Genomic DNA, 18,296 nt, shown 5'->3' on the forward strand with positions numbered 1-18,296 from the left:
CGTGAAGCAGGATGGAGAGTCAATGGAGAAAAGACAAACGAAACGGGCACAGTTCAACAAGCAAGCACTTTATTTCGCGACACACGGAAAGCACGTATATTCAGCCATACACAAAAAGCAAATACAAGAAGAAAAGCAGTTAAAACCAACTATACGCGTCCACACGGCAACACTTAAACAGTTCTACTTCAAGAGACACGGCGCCACAAGCTCCATACAAAAACCCCGAAAAGAAAATGGTGACTTCCCTTTGGGCCGTCGAGTCCCTCTCCCAAGGCCGTCGGCGTGGTCACGCCTGGCCGCGACTCCGATCCCTGGCGTGGTAGGCGAGTCCTCTCCGGCGTGCCTCGTGCCGGCACGTGTTGGCCGCTCGACGCCACGGACGGGGTTTCCGGCGCTTATTCAGCGCGGATAGAAAGGGGGGGGGGGAAACATGGTTGCTCGAGGTCGTGGTGTGGGGAATGGCAGACACTCCGTCCCGCCAGCGGGGTCTCGGGACCGCACCACAGAAGACCAGGCCAGCGGTCTTCGCACCACAGAAGACCAGACGAAGACGAAGAGAGCAAGAGCCAGAGAGAGAAAAAGACGAAGTTAGCAAGAGCACCAAAAGCGCTCCGCCCGTGTCCGACTTTTATAGCCCAGGGCTCCGCCCTTCACTCCGCCCCCGTTTTCGGCTCCATCCTCCTTCGAGAGGGTTCTCGAAGAGGGGCGTTCCCTCACCCCGACCGCTTCATGCTGGTCATCCACCAATCGGTGGCGAGCTGCCCTTCCTCCTTCCTTCACACTAAGCGCGGGGAAAAATGGTGGGAAAAACAGGCGGGAAAACCTGCGCGTCTTCGCAGCTCCCTCCTTTGCGCCTTTGTTTGCCATTCAGAAGCGGACGTAGTGGCGAAGATGTAGTAGCGTAGATGGTGGAGGTGGCGTGGTTGCAGTGTGGTTGGCGCTGTGATGGGGATGGCGTGGTTGTTGAAATGTTGTGTGTTTGAAATAAAAGATAGAAAAAGAAAAACGACTGACTCAAAGCGTCGCAGCCCGGATGGATCACATAAATTCCCTCTATACAACGGGTTTGGGCTAACTACACATGTACCTACAGAGATATCTCACCTGAGGGTCCTTTATGGTGTAATGCGAATTTCCACAGCCGTAACAATATATTTACATATATATAATATAAAGATATATATTTATATTTTTATGTATGTATATATTATAGATATGTAGATATTTATATTTATATATTTATATTTTCTTCTTTTTTCGGCTGCTCCCATTAGGGGTCGCCACAGCGGATCATCCGTATGATCCGCATAATGATTTGGCTTAGTTTTTACACCGGATGCCTTTCCTGACGCTCCTGACGGTTGTCTCTTACGACACAGGGATCTTCTTCTTCTTCTTTGGCTGCTCCCGTTAGGGCTCCCGTTTGGCTGCTCCCGTTAGCCACAGCGGATCATCCGTATGATCTGCATAGTGATTTGGCACATGTTTTACGCCGGATGCCCTTCCTGACGCAACCCAAGTCGCCTCTTATGACACAGGGATATGGTACACCTATTTTAACCGGGGTATACACCGGCCCAGTATACTGGTACTCATTTCGCCGACCTCGGAAGGATGACAGGCTGAGTCAACCCCCTGGTGTATAAATTCAGTGGCCGACGGGGCTTGAACTCAGGACCTTTTGGATCCCAAGCCGTTGCCCTTACCACTGCGCCAACACCAGGCTCTCTTACGACACAGGGATATGGTACGCCTATTCTAACCGGGGCATACACATTTCCATATATGTATATATATATATATATATATATATATATATATATATATATATATATATATATATATACATATATATATATATATACATATATATATATATATATACATATATATATATATACATATACATATATATATATACATATACATATATATATATATATATATATATATATATATATATATATATATATATACATATATATATATATATATATATACATATACATATATATATATACATATACATATATATATATATATACATATATATATATATATATATATATACATATATATATACATATATATATATATACATATATATACATATATACATATATATACATATATATATATATATATATATATATATATATATATATATATATATATATATGTATATGAGATGCCGTGAGGAGTGATGTAAGGGACACATCGGCCATTTTGGAGTTAATGTCAAACAGCACTATTTTAACCCTTACCCTATCATCCGAGCCTATCATCATCATATCATTAAAAAATGTCGCTTACATCACTCCTCCTCGCGGGCCATATATATATATATATATATATATATATATATATATATATATATATATATATATATATATATATATATATATATATATATATATATATATATTGTTGCGGATTCGCGCCCGCCGGCGTGCGAGCGGCCACGTAACTCGAATCGCGGCACGTCGCCCACCCGGACGGACAATCCCGTCGTGACTCTCTCGGACTAACGCCGGGAACTAGTCACGGGTGGGCCTTTCGGCCTCACCACGATCGTGCCAATCGGCCCCCCGCGTGGGATAGGGTTGCTCGCCAAATTCGACCTACCTAAGTACCCACACGGAGGGTAGACCAGGCGATCGCACCTCGCCGCAGGTCGACTTCGGACACGGGCCACTTTAAGCGACCCGTTCCATACTATCGGGATAACCGAGCGGTGTTATCGTCAACCTCGACGGTTCGATTAATTATTGGGCGTATTTAGCCCACGACCAACCCTTTACGTGAAGTAAGATGGAGATTCAATTAGAGAAAAGACGAAGCGAAACGGGAAAACAGTTCAACATAAAGCACATTTATTCCGCGGCAAACGGAAAGCGCACATATACAATTCTGCACAAAAAGCAAATGCAACAAAAGAAAAACAGACTGCAGATCTACTACCGACTACCGAGCACACGGCAACACTTATACAGTTTTACTTCACAGACGGCACCGACAACACATACACTCAAAGCAAAAGAAAAAGGGACCACCCTCAACGATGAGGGGGGCAGACGGGCCTGGGGCCGAGACCGCGTCGAGCCTACCCGTCTGGTGACGAGCCGCAAAATGGCGGTGGCGCCCCGACTCCGCGGGCCTCGCTGGCACTGCCTGGTATGGGGTGGGAACGGGGCGCCCTTCTCACACTATCTCAGCGCGGGGGGAAACAGGAGGGGGTTGTTGATGCTCGGGGGAATGAGGATATCTCGCTGGCTTGGGTCCCGCGACGAGCGTCTCCACCGCGACCTCGGTCGCATTACCGGCCTCCCCTCTCCGCAGCTCCCCGTCTCTGACACGAGCGCCCTCTCGACTGCCTTCGCCGCCGCCACCTCTCCACTCTTCTCAGCTCCGTCCAACTGCTTTCTCTGACTCTTCTCTTCTCAACTCTCCTTGACTGACTCCTTTTCGGCGAGCGATCGCGGCCCTTTATAGCCCCCGAGGCTTCGCTCCTTCACCTTCGACCCTTCACCTCTGGCTGGCTCCCCATTGGACAGAGGAAAAGTGGGCGTGAATGATTTTTGATCCGCGAATCTGCATATTGCGATTATACTCCGACGCACCTGGAGGCAGGGCCAAATCGCCCCACGTTCGCTGATAGGACGGAACAGAAGTGGGCGTGAATCGTTTTTGATCCGATTTCTCGGAAAGGCTGGTGTTTTTGCACCCGCCGCTCGGCGCGCGCACTGCACGAGTCCAGGATCGGTGTCCACAAGCGGCGCGGGAATGGCGGTGATGCGATGGTTGCGAGAGCGAGATGTGACGGCAAGGGTCGTGGCTGTCGTTGTGAAGCGGCGTTGCGGTTGGTGGTTGTTGTGTGATGGCTGTTGAGACGTGGTTGGTGGTGGTTGTGGTGGTAGTAATGGCGGCTGGTCCAAAATAAAGATAGTAAAAGAAAAACGGCTATCCTGAAGGGTCGCAGCCCGAATGAATGACATTTATTCCCTCTAAACAATGGGTTTGGACTAACTACACATATACTTACAGAGATATCTCACCTAAGGGACCTGAATGGTGGTTTGCGAATTTCGTCAACCACAACAATATATATATATATATATATATATATATATATATATATATATATATATATATATATATATATATATATATATATATGTGGCCTGGTGTTAGCACAGTTGTTGGGGCAGCGGCTTGGGATCCAAAAGGTCCTGAGTTCAAGCCCCATTGGGCCACTGAATTAATACACCAGGGGGTTGACTCAGCCTGTCATCCTTCCGAGGTCGGCGAAATGAGTACCAGTGTACTGGGCTGGTGTATACCCCGGTTAAGATAGGTGTACCATATCCCTGTGTCGTAAGAGGCGACCAGGGTTGCGTCAGGAAGGGCATCTGGCGTAAAACATGTGCCAAATCACTATGCGGATCATACAGATGATCCGCTGTGGCGACCCCAAACGGGAGCAGCCGAAAGAAGAAGAAGAGATATACATATATATGTATGTATGTATGTATGTATGTATGTATGTGTGTGTGTGTGTGTGTGTGTGTGTGTGTGTGTGTGTGTGTGTGTGTGTGTGTGTGTGTGTGTGTGTGTGTGTGTGTGTGTGTGTGTGTATATGTTGCGGTTTGTCACCAGTTTGTCACTCAGGGTGATTAATCCTCGGTTGTCCTCGGAAGAGCCAGACCTGGGGCCACCACTCACAATTAACTTTGTGGTATGGTGGGTTGTTTTAGAACCACGAACACCACCCAGTTAACCACGAGTTCCAGTGTCCACCTTCTAATTATGCCGTTTAACTAGAGGTCACGTGGTTACCTGAGCGGGGCGCACACCCTCGGCAAAGCACGAATGTTATCTTGATTAAATTTTAATTCGGGTGGCCAAGCGTTTAACCGCTGGTGCATGCCGACTATTTTTTGTCAAATCTGTGGTAATTACTTCCCAGTCTATCGAGGTTCAGACAATGTTAGACCAATGGAAGGAAAGGACAAACACTGACAGGTTGTGAGTCGACCAATGATTTATTAATATTAAAATAAATAAATAAAAATAACTATTTTCTGAGGTAAATCAAAAAATAAATTTCAAAGCTCTCAAAATGAATAATTACTTAGGCAAAATCAATCAAAATGACAGGAAAGAGACAAAGAGCAGATGCTTATCGGGGGTTGACTTACTTCCAACTATACACAGACAAGGGTACCCAGCAGATCATTTGGGGGGGGGGGAGTCGTCTCACTCACCAGAGAGAAGTCGTCCGTGAAGTGAAAACATCCTGAAATGTGTGTGAAATGAGAGCGAGAGAAGAACCTTCAGTGTTTAGGCTTTATTCCATTTGATTGGAGTCGCTTCTGCGGGCACACCGGGGAATACAGGTTCAGCTAGGAGTACATAAGCAGTAACGTATACATGTGCGATTAATCATTGCAGACTAAATCCGCGTAAGCACGGAGTTCGATATAATCTCCATTCTCACCAGTCAATGAGCACCTTCAGTTAACGAGCATCAAGTGAACAGCCGATGTAAATGGCAATGCCCCGGGGACAATCACTCGTGCCGCAGAGACCTCCCCTTATACGCGAGACGCACAACATGTGATCCCGCGTCATGTCCCTCAATTCACCACATTCTCCCCACCTTTAAAATGTAACTAGGGGCCCATCTTACACACCATGATTGCTTTAGCACTATAGGAGTATACATTTCAAGCAACGCGGACTAATAGATCTACAGAAGCATACATGCCAAGCAGTGATTATTTTGAGTTGTAGGAGCATGGAAATGAGCATCGATATATGATATAATGGGCATATAGGAGCATGAGCAGCGAGAATGCCGATAATCCCCTTTACAGATTGAGTCGTCGAGGGGGCCTTATTCGTCGACCTCTCCGGGAGTAAACGGCAGTTTCACTTGAGGGAGGCTCCCGATCCTCTTGGTGAGCCTCGACTTGTGCCGGGGATGACTCCTCGATCGCTCTCGGGTGGAACGCGGCAGCCCCGTCGCCCGGTGGAGTTCCTGGGGGGGAAATGTCAGAAGGAGGAGTGCCAGAAGGTGGTGTACCTGCGGGAGGAGTACCTGAGGGAGCCAGATGGCGAACCGACACAGTGGTCTCCCTGCCATCCGGGAGCCTGACATGAGCATACTCTGGATTAGTGTCAATGAGTTCGACCCCCTCCACCAGGGGTTCATACTTGCTTTGTCGTACCGGGCGTTTCATGAACACTGTACCGGGATGGGTCAGCCAGTTGGGCACCGTTTGACCGTCAACATAACGTCGCTGGTGAGTAAACATTCGGTCGTGAGGAGTTGCATTGGTGGACGTGCAGAGCAAAGAGCGTATGGAATTCAGAGCGTCAGGAAGAGTAACCTCCCACCGCTCGGGGCCCAGTCCTCTCGATTTCAGTGCCAGAGTTACGGCTTTCCAAATAACTCCATTATACCGTTCCACCTGCCCGTTTCCCTGTGGGTTGTAACCCGTCGTTCGACTAGTTGCTATGCCGAGCTCTAGTAGGAATTGTTTTAGCCCGGCCGACATGAAACACGGCCCTCTGTCTGAATGTATGTACGAAGGTTTCCCAAACATAGCGAAGAGGTCAGAGAGACATCTCACGACAGTGCCGGAGGTCATATCCGAGCACGGAAATGCGAAAGGGAACCTTGAATATTCATCAACAACGGTGAATATGTATCTGTTGTCTGTCTCGGTCGGCAGGGGCCCTTTGAAGTCGATGTTTAGTCTCTCGAAGGGGGAAGTGGCCTTGATCAGTCTGCCAGATGCCGCACCATAGAATCTGGGTTTTAGTTCAGCACAAACAGGGCATGAAGCATTCATTTGTTTAATATCTTCAACAGAATAGGGAAGATTTTGTCTGCGCACGAAATGTGCCATTCTGGTTACCCCTGGGTGGCAGAGAGACACGTGTAGGTCTTGCAAAGCCTGACTGATTGTTGCCGAACTGTAGACCCGAGAGAAGGTATCTGCAGCAGGGTTTTCCTTCCCGGGCCGGTAAACAATGTCGTAACTGTAGCAAGCTAGGTCTATCCGCCATCTCATAATTTTTTCATTCTTAATTTTCCCGTTATTTTTCCCATCAAACATGAATGCCACGGATCGTTGGTCCGTAACGAGCGTGAAGTGGTTTCCTAGTAAATAATGTCTCCATTTCCGCAGCGCTTCAACGATGGCATACGCCTCCTTCTCTATCGCTGAGTGTCTCTGCTCGCTTCTAGAGAGAGTTCTCGAGAAGAACGCGACCGGCCGCCCAGACTGATTAAATGTAGCAGCTATGGCGTGATCTGAAGCGTCGGTTTCCACCACGAAGGGCACCGAGCTGTCGATCGATAAAACCACGGACTTACTGATATCATCCTTGAGGTTGTGGAAAGCTCTTACAACAGCGGCATCTGGTGGAAAGTTTTTGCAATGCACTAGGGGATGTATTTTCTCGGAGTATTGCGAAATCCATCTCGCATAGTAAGCGAACATCCCGATCACCCGGCGCATTGTCTGCAAGTCCTGAGGTGGTGGAAGCTCACGAAGCGGGCGCAATCGTTCAGGATCAGGCTTAATTGTGCCGTCGGCTATCGTGTAGCCGAGAAGGTCAATTGACCTTGCCGAGAATACGCATTTCTCGTAGTTGAGAGTCAGATTATATTTTCTAGCAATGCTCAAGAATCTGTCTAGATTCCTATCATGTTCCCTCTGATCCCTACCGCACACTGTGACATTATCCACGTAAACAAAAGTGTCTTTGAGGTTTTCATCTGAGATGATGTCATCCATAACCCGTTGGAAGCAAGCTACCCCATTCGTGACACCGAAAGGTATTCTCCTGAATTGGTAGAGGCGCCTCCCTGCCTGGAATGCGGTGTAAGGTTTGGCTTCCTCTCGGATGGGAATTTGGTGATAGGCGCTTCGCAAGTCGATGGTACTGAATACCTTATAATTGGCCACGCGTTCGACCATCTCGTCTATGCGCGGCAGGGGGTAGGCATCGAGTTGGGTGAAGCGATTGACCGTTTGGGAATAATCGACAACCATTCGTTTCTTATGGTTCTGACTGCTGGTTACTAACACCTGTGCGCGCCATGGCGAATCGCTCGGTTCTATAATTCCCTCTTCCAGTAATCGCTTGGTTTCTGAAGTGATGAAATTCATGTCAGCAGTGGTATATCGCCGCGATTTAATCGCTATCGGTTTGCAGACCGGCGACAAGTTAGCGAACAGCTGGGGGGACGTCACCTCCGCGGTGGTCAACGCATTTAAAATTAGATGAGGTTTGCTTCCTCCAAAGGGTATTTCGACGCTCGTGTGCTGCTTGAGGACATTATGACCCAGAATTACGTCTGCGCACAAATCACGAAGCACCAGTACCCTTACATCCCGATGCGTGTACCCTTTTACGTCCAATTCAACATTGCAGTACCCTCGTACGCGGGATTGTAGTGAGGTGGCGGCCATGCATACCGTATTGTCAGTCGGGTGGATTACCCATTTCCTGCCCTTCACTAGCGAGCTGTTGACGAAACTTTCAGAGCTACCGGTATCAATCAGTGCCTCAGCCTTATGCCCGTTAATTCGTACGTTGATGATAGCCTTGGATAGATTCCCCGGGGAGGCTGCAGTCAATTTATTTTGCGAGTAGAGAGCCGCAGAAGTGGGTTTATTTCTCCTTGGAGTAGATTTACATACCCTGGCATAATGCCCTTTCTTGTCACAATTCATGCATGTGGCATCTCTGGCGGGGCATTTTTGACGAGGGTGCCTTTTGTACCCAAAAAAAGAAGCATTTACCAACCGGAGCAGTTGCTGAGGAGTTTGACGTGGCCTGGGTATCCGGCTCCTCGGGTGTTTCTCCATCCCCTATGTCTGGCTGTGTCTGTGCCAGTGGGGTTCCTTGGGTTCCCATCGTAGCAGCGTTCATTAGCAGCATCGGTGTCCCAAATGACTCAGATTGCTGCTGAGCCGTATCCATCGCTCGTGCCTGATCGACTACCTTGTCAAGAGTGGGTTGCGCTTTCTCTAGTAAGCGTTGCCGTATGTGGGCTGATCTGAGTCCTTGGATGAATGCCTCCCGTGTGGCTTCCTTTCGGTGTTCCTCGGCGCTTACGGCCCGGAAGCTGCAGTCTTTTCCCAGCTGATTCAGAGCTTGCAGGAACTGATCGATTGTCTCCCCGGCTGCTTGCTTGCGTGTGTTGAGAAGATGTCGTATGTATACCTCGTTCTTGGGCTTCACGTAGAGCGCTTGCAGCACGTTGATCGCTGCTTCGTAAGTGTCGCACTCCGAGAAGAGCCTGTACACGCTGGGCGAGACATGATTCACGAGGGCGGCAAATTTGTCGGCTCCCTCCTCGATGATGGTCAGATAGTGTGAGAAGGAACAGAACCAATGCGACCATTTCATTTCTGCGTCAGTCGCGTTTGGGTCTGCGTCAAACCTCTCTGGTTTGTAGATCTTGTCCATCGTTGGTTGAGAGAGCCGAGAAAACTAAATGGAATAAATTGAAATGAGAGCGAGAGAAGAACCTTCAGAGTTTAGGCTTTATTCCATTTGATTGGAGCCGCTTCTGTGGGCACACCGGGGAATACAGGTTCAGCTAGGAGTACATAAGCAGTAACGTATACATGTGCGATTAATCATTGCAGACTAAATCCGCGTAAGCACGGAGTTCGATATAATCTCCATTCTCACCAGTCAATGAGCACCTTCAGTCAACGAGCATCAAGTGAACAGCCGATGTAAATGGCAATGCCCCGGGGACAACCACTCGTGCCGCGGAGACCTCCCCTTATACGCGAGACGCACAACATGTGATCCCGCGTCATGTCCCTCAATTCACCTCAATTCACCACAGTGTGTGTGCGTGTCCTGTTCGTCGCCAGCACCCAGCCTTCCCGTGCACCCACTCGCCAACAGCCTTGGTCACCAGTCGACGTCTGGGGGGAGGGGGGCACCGAGATCGTCTGTCGCGGGTTTTGACCCTGGTGCTGCGACACAAGCAGCCCCTCACACTTCACGAAACTGGTGACGTCCAGTGTCCCACACGGTCCGTTGTTGACTGACTCGCGCCTTACTCGTTGTGCCCAACCCATGCCTCAATCGTTGTCGGCGCTGCTCACACCCACACGCACACCACACGCTCGCTTAATCAAGCACTGGGAAGGACGAATTGTCTCGTTGTCGGCACTGGTCAGAACCCACACGCTCACTTGCACGCTTCCTCTCTGGCTCGCTTCTTCCCTCGCGTGCTTCAACTCTCGCTTTCTTTTTGGCTCGCATGTCCGCTTCTTTTCTCACGCGCTTCCTCTCTCGCTTTCTTCTCCTTCTGTACGGACCTCCAATTATTTTTATAGCTGCGGCCCGTCTCAGCAGGCGCAGAGTTCCCCCAAGCTCTCCCTGCCTCACTTGCACACCATTACCATGACAACCCGTTTTCTCGAAAAAGGGCGGGTGTCGGCGCTCGTGAAATAAATATGGGCATAAACACTGCTGAGGAAAAATAAGGGTTGGCGTCAATGCTCGCGAAAGAAATGTGTGCATAAATGTGTCTGTTGTAAAGAAAAAGGCTTCCCATGAGAGAGGGGATCTATCCTTTACCCTTCTCAACGCATCACATTTAAAATTCCATTCGACATGGGGATGGGGATAATCTGAACATGCATTTCAGGAAATAACTGTCTGAGGACCTGGATGTGTGGATGCATTCATCAGACCGGATTCTAAAATCCGTAAAAATATATAATGCTTGGTGTTGGCTTTATGGTTGGGGTGGTGGGCTTGGGATCTTCGGATTCTGAATTCAAATCCTCCAAGGCTGTTGAATTAATACCAGGTGGGGTTGACTCTGCGTGTCATCCTGAGGTCGGCAAAATGAGTGCCAGCTTGCTGGTATCCTGTGTCGGAGTGGTGACCCATCCAGGATTGTACCCAATAGCCAATGAGATTGCTCAGGCAGCACCAACGTTCTGTACAGAGTATGGTCCCAATGGATATATATATATATATATATATATATATATATATATATATATATATATATATATATATATATATATATATATATATATATATCTTCTTCTTCTTCTTCTTTCAGCTGCTCCCGTTAGGGGTCGCCACAGCGGATCATCCGTATGATCCGCATAGTGATTTGGCACATGTTTTACGCCGGATGCCCTTCCTGACGCAACCCTGGTCACCTCTTACGACACAGGGATCGGGTACACCTATTTTAACCGGGGTATACACCAGCCCAGTACACTGGTACAAGCTGCCGCCCTAACCACTGCGCCAACACCAGGCTCATATATATGGAGCCTGGTGTTTGCGCAGTGGTTAGGGCAGCAGCTTGGGATCCAAAAGGTCCTGAGTTCAAGACCTGTTGGGCCACTGAATTAATACACCAGGGGGTCGACTCAGCCTGTCATCCTTCTGAGGTCGGCGAAATGAGTACCAGTGGACTGGGCCGGTGTATACCCCGGTTAAAATAGGTGTATCATATCCCTGTGTCATAAGAGGCGACCAGGGTTGCGTCAGGAAGGCATCCGGCGTAAAGCATGTGCCAAATCACTATGCGGATAATACGGATGATCCGCTGTGGCAAACCCTAAAGGGAGCAGCCAAAAGAAGAAGAAGATGTATATTTATTTATTTCCATAAATTAATTTATATTTACATATATACTTATATTTATTTATTTGTAAATGTATTGTTGGGGGTTGGGTGAGAAGACCAATAGGTGGGGTTCAATACCAATAGGAGAAGACCAATAGGCTATCTCGGTTCCCACCAGACTCCCCAGAATTGTAGGCCATAGCACACAGATAATTCCGTGATGTGGCAGGTCGCTTAACCGACCGTGGACGCCGATAACTCAACCCTGGGTCCTCCCGTCTATGGGTTAATCGGGTTACCTAATTAATCACGTGGTTTTATTACCAGGGAAACATGCCCTCGGTATGCCTTGTCTGAACCGGATCACTCTTCCGGACCGGATCACTTTACCGGATCGGATGCAGCCGAGCGACACTGCCAAGGACGTACCCGCTAAAAGAAACGGATCGTTGGGAATAAAGTCCTGGCTAAACTTGGATTCGGACCATGCTGGATCAATGGAAGAAAAGACGAAAACGAGCACGGAACATTCCTTATAATAGTAATTTATTTACAAGCAGGCGAGGAAAGCTATGTGGCACAGTAAAGATTTATTGGGGTGTGTTGTGCAGAGATAGAAAGAAGTGTGCGGTGCGACAATAAACAGGCAACTTACAAAAGGGGACACATAGCAGACTTAATGCGGAAATAACAACAATAGTAATGATAACAATCTTCTGCAGTCCTACTTAAGCAGACAGGCACCAGCACACACACATACACAGAGCCCGATGTAGAGGGAGTTTTGCAATCTGGGGGGGGGGGGGGTTGAGGCTATGATATCAGTACCTGTGCGCCCGATAGCACGATGTGCCACAAACACGTTTTTTTTTGGGGGGGGGTGCTCCGGGGTGCCCAACAGTGGGCGCATTGCCTCTGGCCCAAGCCGCACGTGTGGAGACTGAGCTTGTGAAGGAGGAGCTTGAGTGGAGAAGGGGTGGAGTCTAGAGGGCGAGGGTGGAGCAATGGGCGGGATCAGGTAGGCGGGTGGGGTCGACGTGGTGTTGGCGGAGACGAGGAGGCAGAGTCAAGGAGCAGGAGGCGGTCGTGGCGGTGTCGACAAGGCGTGGGCGGAGACCAGAAGCAGGAAAACAGACAGACCAGGCCAGAGGAACTGCCCCAACCTTTATCGGGCCTGCAGCTCAGGGGGAGGGGCCATGCCCAATCCAAACGTCATCACCTGAATCGAGCGCTCCGATTGGCCCCGACCCCTCACGTGGCCCACCAGCTTGGGCCGGAAACTGCCTCACTTCGTTTCTGGCAAGGCCATCTCCAACAACGGCAATATTGCGCTCCGAACCCACGAGATGACATGAATCGCCCACACTGAAATTGGCACGCAAATCATCCTGCAAAAAAACCCCGGTCGAGGGTCCCGCACGCCCCCTCGGGCACTCGACCAGCGTCGTTTGGGGCGCTCGTTCTGCACACGCCAAAATTCCACAGCTGAGCGGGATTTGATCTCAGGACCCTTGGATCCAAAGCCCACCACCCTAACCATAAAGCCAACACCAGGCATATTGATTGAGGATGTTGCATATTATTGGGGAAAGGTCGAACTACAGAGTGTATTGAGTCACTAATCAAAGTATTTTAAAAATCGAGAAAGTAGGAAGGTGTGAAGGTAAAAAAAAAATGATGAAAAAGAAGAGGATAAAAAGTAGAGGGATAATTTGGATAATAAAATACCGTGCTGAAAGTTTACACTCCCTTTCTAATTTTTCACCTGTTGTAGCCTGGAATTTAATTACATTAAATCAGACTTCTTCCACCTTTATTTACGCATCATAACCCACAACTTCCAAATGAAAAACAAATTCGACAAATTTCATAAAATAATTTAAAACTAAAAAAAATTCGAATATCTTGGTTGGATAAGTGTCCACCTCCCCCCCCTCCCCATTTCTGAGTTAATCCTTGGTGGAAGCACCTTTGACAACAATTACAGATGTGTTTGTTGGGATCGGTCTCTACCAACTTTGCCAAGTGCCCAAGTCCCTGATGATGAGAAACATCTCCATAACACGATGCTGCCATCACCATGCTTCACAGTAGGGATGGTGTTCTTTGGGTGGTGTGCTGTGTTGGGTTCGTGCTCAACATATCGTTTTGCATTTTGGCCACAAAGTTCCATCTAGGTTTTGTTAGAATACAAAACGTTTTGCCACATAGCTTCAGAATCTCTGGAATATTTTTTGCATACCTCAAATGGGACTCAAGGTGGACTTTTTTTTTTGAGTCATGGCTTCTTTCTTGCCACTCTACCATGCAGGCCAGACTTGTGGAGTGCTTAGGACATTGTTGTCACATGCACATAGTGACCAGTCTTTGCCATAAAGGCATGTAGCTCTTTCAAAGCTTCCATTGGCCTCTTGGTGGCCTCTCTGATCAGTCTCCTCTTTGCTTGGTAATCCAGTTTGGAGGGATGGCCTGATCTCGACAGGGTCTTGATGGTACCATCCACCTTCCACTTCTTAATGATTGGTTACACCTCAGCTAATTTACAATTGTTATTGTAAAGGTGGTGGACACTTATCCAACCAAGATATTCGAGTTTTGTATTTTTAATTAATTTTATGAAATTTGTAGAATTTGCTTTTTATTTGGAAGTTGTGGGTTGCGATGTGTAAATAAAGCTGGAAAAAGTCTGATTCAATGCAATTTAATTCCAGGATAGAAGCCAACAAAAGCTGAAAAATTTGAAAGGGGGTGTAGACTTTCTAGAGGCACTGTATATTTGCAGAGTTTTCAGGTTGATTTGAGAATTTTGTTTTGTTTGTTCACAATGGGAAACACGACTGCATGGAAAACCAATGGGGAATTCTGTCTGACAAGCAAACTTGTCATGCTCCGAACTTTTATAAAATCGATTTCCCATGTGCAGCTAACACAAACACCATGACCACATGGTATCTATAAACCGCTGCACACGGTGGAGCCAACATTCACATTACTGATGCTCCTCTTTTTTTGTCTTTGGTTAACCTGATCCTCCTCCTTCCTGTTTCCCGTAGTGGTGATATGCCAGGGGAAGCCCAATGATGATTATGAGTACTCAAAGAGTCCGTACTTGTTCTGGCGATGCAAGTGGGGAATGGGCACTCTCCACAAGTGTCCCTTGGAACACAGCTTCGACACCAATGCACATTTGTGCGTTCCCTTCGGCAACAGCAGCCTGTGTGATGGGCGGATGCATGTACCACATCCCGACGATCCGCACAAGTTCTATAAATGTGCGCATGGCATTGCTTTCGAATTCACCTGTCCCAACTTGCTGATTTTCGACGACAAACTGAGTGTTTGCACCTGGGGAAGTGGTCCGAAAACTACCATAGCAACGACAAAAGTCACTGTATTCAATCCCAACAGCAAGTGTGTAAACCCTCCGTTCTACCTGGTGGCTCATCCTGACAAGCACAAGTACATATCGTGTGTTCATGGTATCGGCTACGTCATGTCCTGTCCACGACCTCTCGTGTTTGACGATGCTAACCACTACTGTAACTGGGCCTAGGTTTAAGAAGGATTAGAATAGGAAGGAGTCATTATTACTTATTAGTTGAGCCATATATTACCATTACAAAAAAAAAAAATCAGAATTAGAAGAGGAAGGATAATCGAAGGTGAAGGAGGTTATGTTTTCACCCCCTTTCTGTCTGTTTGTTTGTGAGCAGGATATCTCAATAAGTTGTGGACGGATCCGGATGAAACGTGACGCACACGTTGGGTGTGCGGCAAGGACGAATTGATTCGATTTTGGTGAAGATCTGAATCCGATCTGGATACGAGAATTATTTAATTTTTAAAGTTCAGATGACACAAAACAAATCGGGTGTTGGGTTTTATTCGGAGGGGGATCATTTATAAATCAAAAGAGGTGGTGTTAACATTGTACAGGAATTTAGTGAGGGCCACATCAAGAATATTGTGTGCAGTTCTGGTCACCACAACTAAGCAAGGACAAAGATGCCATCGAGAAGGTTCAGTACAGGGCTACTAGATTGATTCCGGGCCTAGCTCGACTCAGCTATGAGGAGCGGTTGAAGGAGACAGGGCTTTATACACTAGAAAGGAAGCGGTTACGAAGAGATCTGATAGAGATGTTTAAGATAGTGAAAGGTAGAGATAAATTAAGTGCAGATGAATTATTCAATAGAGTACACAGTGATAGGACCAGGGGCCATCGCCTGAGAGTAAAAAAGAGGAGAGTTAAGACGGTAGTAAGGTAGGGGACTTTACTCAGAGAGTAGTTAGTGCATGGAATGGTCTCCCTGGAAAGGTAGTGACAGCAGAAACAGCTCGGATAACTTTAAATTAGAATTGGACAGGTTCCTGGAAGTTATGGAGATAGAGGGGTATAGGGATGTTGATGAGACTTTTATGTAGTTTGAACATTGATGGGTGATTGTGTGCATGTGTACGGAGTGCTGTTGGTGGGGGTCTTGTCAAGGGGGGTTGTGTGGTTGATGTTTTTTTTTTTTTAACCAAGCCCATGCCCCCTCCCCTGAGGGGAAGAAAAAGAAAATACAAAAACTACAAAATAAACAAATACATAAAATAGATTTAAAAAAATTAAATAAAATTGCATTTTCTCTTTGGATCTTGTGTTGATAAATTAGTATGGTGTTCGTGCAGGCATGATGGGCTGAACGGCCTCCACCTGTGTCTGTTTCACTTGTATCCTTGTAAAGTGATTCTTCACCATTGAGAGATAGGACCAAAAACGATATAGTGCTGTATAGCATGATAGTTCAAAAATTTATTAGGCCCGATATGTTCTCATGAATCGGGGCATTGCGTGGCGGAGGTACGCGCTCTTCCGAGTGCCCTTCTAGTTTATCATCATGTATTTACGAGGCACATTCTTTTTTTGAAATCATAGTTTTGTTGTACTTGTTACCCTGAACCTTTTGTCTGCCTGTCTCAGTTAAATGTCTTTGTCGTTTGTCTGAATTTCCCCACCCCTTTGGAAAGGTAAAATGATCTCTTTCAGCCAGTTTCTCTTCCATAGACATAACGAGTGGACAAACTCGTTTGCAAGTTCGAATTATTTTATTAACCGCAGATATTTTGATTCCATGCATGCGATTCCCCAGATATTCTGATATGTAAATGTTGGTTCCTTCTGTTTTGTAGAGAAGTGAAATACAGTTCATTACAAACCAGAGAGACAAGGTTACTTGAAGGGATCTTGTAAAGTAAATCTCTGGGACAGGGCAGCTGCTTATATTGTGTGGTCATGTCGAATGGAACTGAGGGGAGGTGCATTTCAGAACTACATTGATGATTGGGGGAGGTGAGAAAGGGGGAGGGGGGAGTTCTGGAAGTCATGGTACCTCTAAAAAAAGTGCACTTTTCCATACTTAGATAGAATACTTTTGGAGTGGAAATATGAGGGCTAAGGGAGGAAGAGAGGGAGCTTACCGGCAGCACTATGTCTCGTCGGTGACACTGGATTCACTGCTGTTGGTAAATGTCTTTGCTGAACAAAAATACAGTAGTCTTCAAAACAGAATGCAACCCTTTTATGTATCGACTTGTTAAAGATTATTACTATTATAAAACAATGAATTAATAGTTTGAACTGATTTTGCCTTGTTACTGTTGTATCTTTATGACACACCGCCAGAAACATCAAAATGTACACGCAAGTCTTCTGTTGATCATCCATTGATTATACTTTGTTACATTACTTCATGAAAAGAAACTTGTGAGGTGCAAGATGTACATGACATGTCTATCCATCATATGAATATTAATACAAGCATCATATTACAATCAAACGATCTCGGGTTTCATTCCATTTTACTTTTGGTTCTTGTAACAGGTTGACAGATGAAGCTCAACCACTGGTTTCTGAATCTCCAATAGATATCATCTTTCCAGATCAGAACTTTCCATCCATCGGGACCATACTCTGTGCTGAGCGTTGGTGCTGCCTAAGCAGTCTCATGGGCTATTGGGTCCAATCCTGGACGGGTCGCCACTCCGACACAGTATACCAGCATGGTGGCACTCATTTTGCCGACATCGGAAAAATGACAGGCAAAATCAACACCACCTGGTATTAATTCAACAGCCAAGCAGGATTTGAACTCAGGATCCTCGGATTCCAAGCACACCACCCGAACCATTAAGCCAACACCAGGCATACAGATCAGAACTTTGAGTACCTGAAGGTGTTGTATGTATAGCCAACTCATTCTGTGCTGTTCACAATGATAAGAATCTCGTTGTCCTTTGACCGATACCTGCACTCTTAACACCTTCAGTCTGTACATTTGACTGACTGTGTGTTTATTTGAATTATGACTTCCTTCTGAACTCACTTCACCTTCTGTAGCGAGAGGATCCCAGTACTGTATGTACCTGGTAGCTAACGCAATTTGAGTCTTCGTAAGTTTGTTACATTGGATGCCATCAAAGAGGTACGTGATATCACAGGTGGACTTGCACCGGGTTCAGTGACACCTGACTGCATTTCCTTGGTTCTTTATTAAGTTTGAGAGATCAGTTTCTGGTTAAACAAATATGAGAAACACGATGATATTACCCTCATATCAGCAGGCAACAGTCTCTTCACTCTCTGCAGACCTGGATAAAATCACAAGCTGGTC

The 18,296-nt window shown here is 46.8% G+C and overlaps 1 protein-coding gene across 1 annotated transcript in view; it reads left to right on the forward strand.

Annotated features, from left to right (window-relative positions):
* The window catches only part of LOC147027005 (uncharacterized), a 23,654-nt gene extending 6,192 nt beyond the window's left edge, over positions 1 to 17,462 (forward strand). Inside the window, exon 3 of the mRNA XM_085883008.1 lies at positions 14,694 to 17,462. Coding sequence (XP_085739134.1) covers positions 14,694 to 15,193 — 500 coding nt within the window. The 3' untranslated portion in view covers positions 15,194 to 17,462. The remainder of the gene's footprint in view (positions 1 to 14,693) is intronic.
* Positions 17,463 to 18,296: the final 834 nt, after the last annotated feature.

The sequence above is a fragment of the Eptatretus burgeri genome, chromosome 5 (genome assembly GCF_056783735.1).
Source record: "Eptatretus burgeri isolate ZD-2024b chromosome 5, Ebu_testis_v1, whole genome shotgun sequence".
Classification (NCBI taxonomy): Eukaryota; Metazoa; Chordata; class Myxini; order Myxiniformes; family Myxinidae; genus Eptatretus; species Eptatretus burgeri.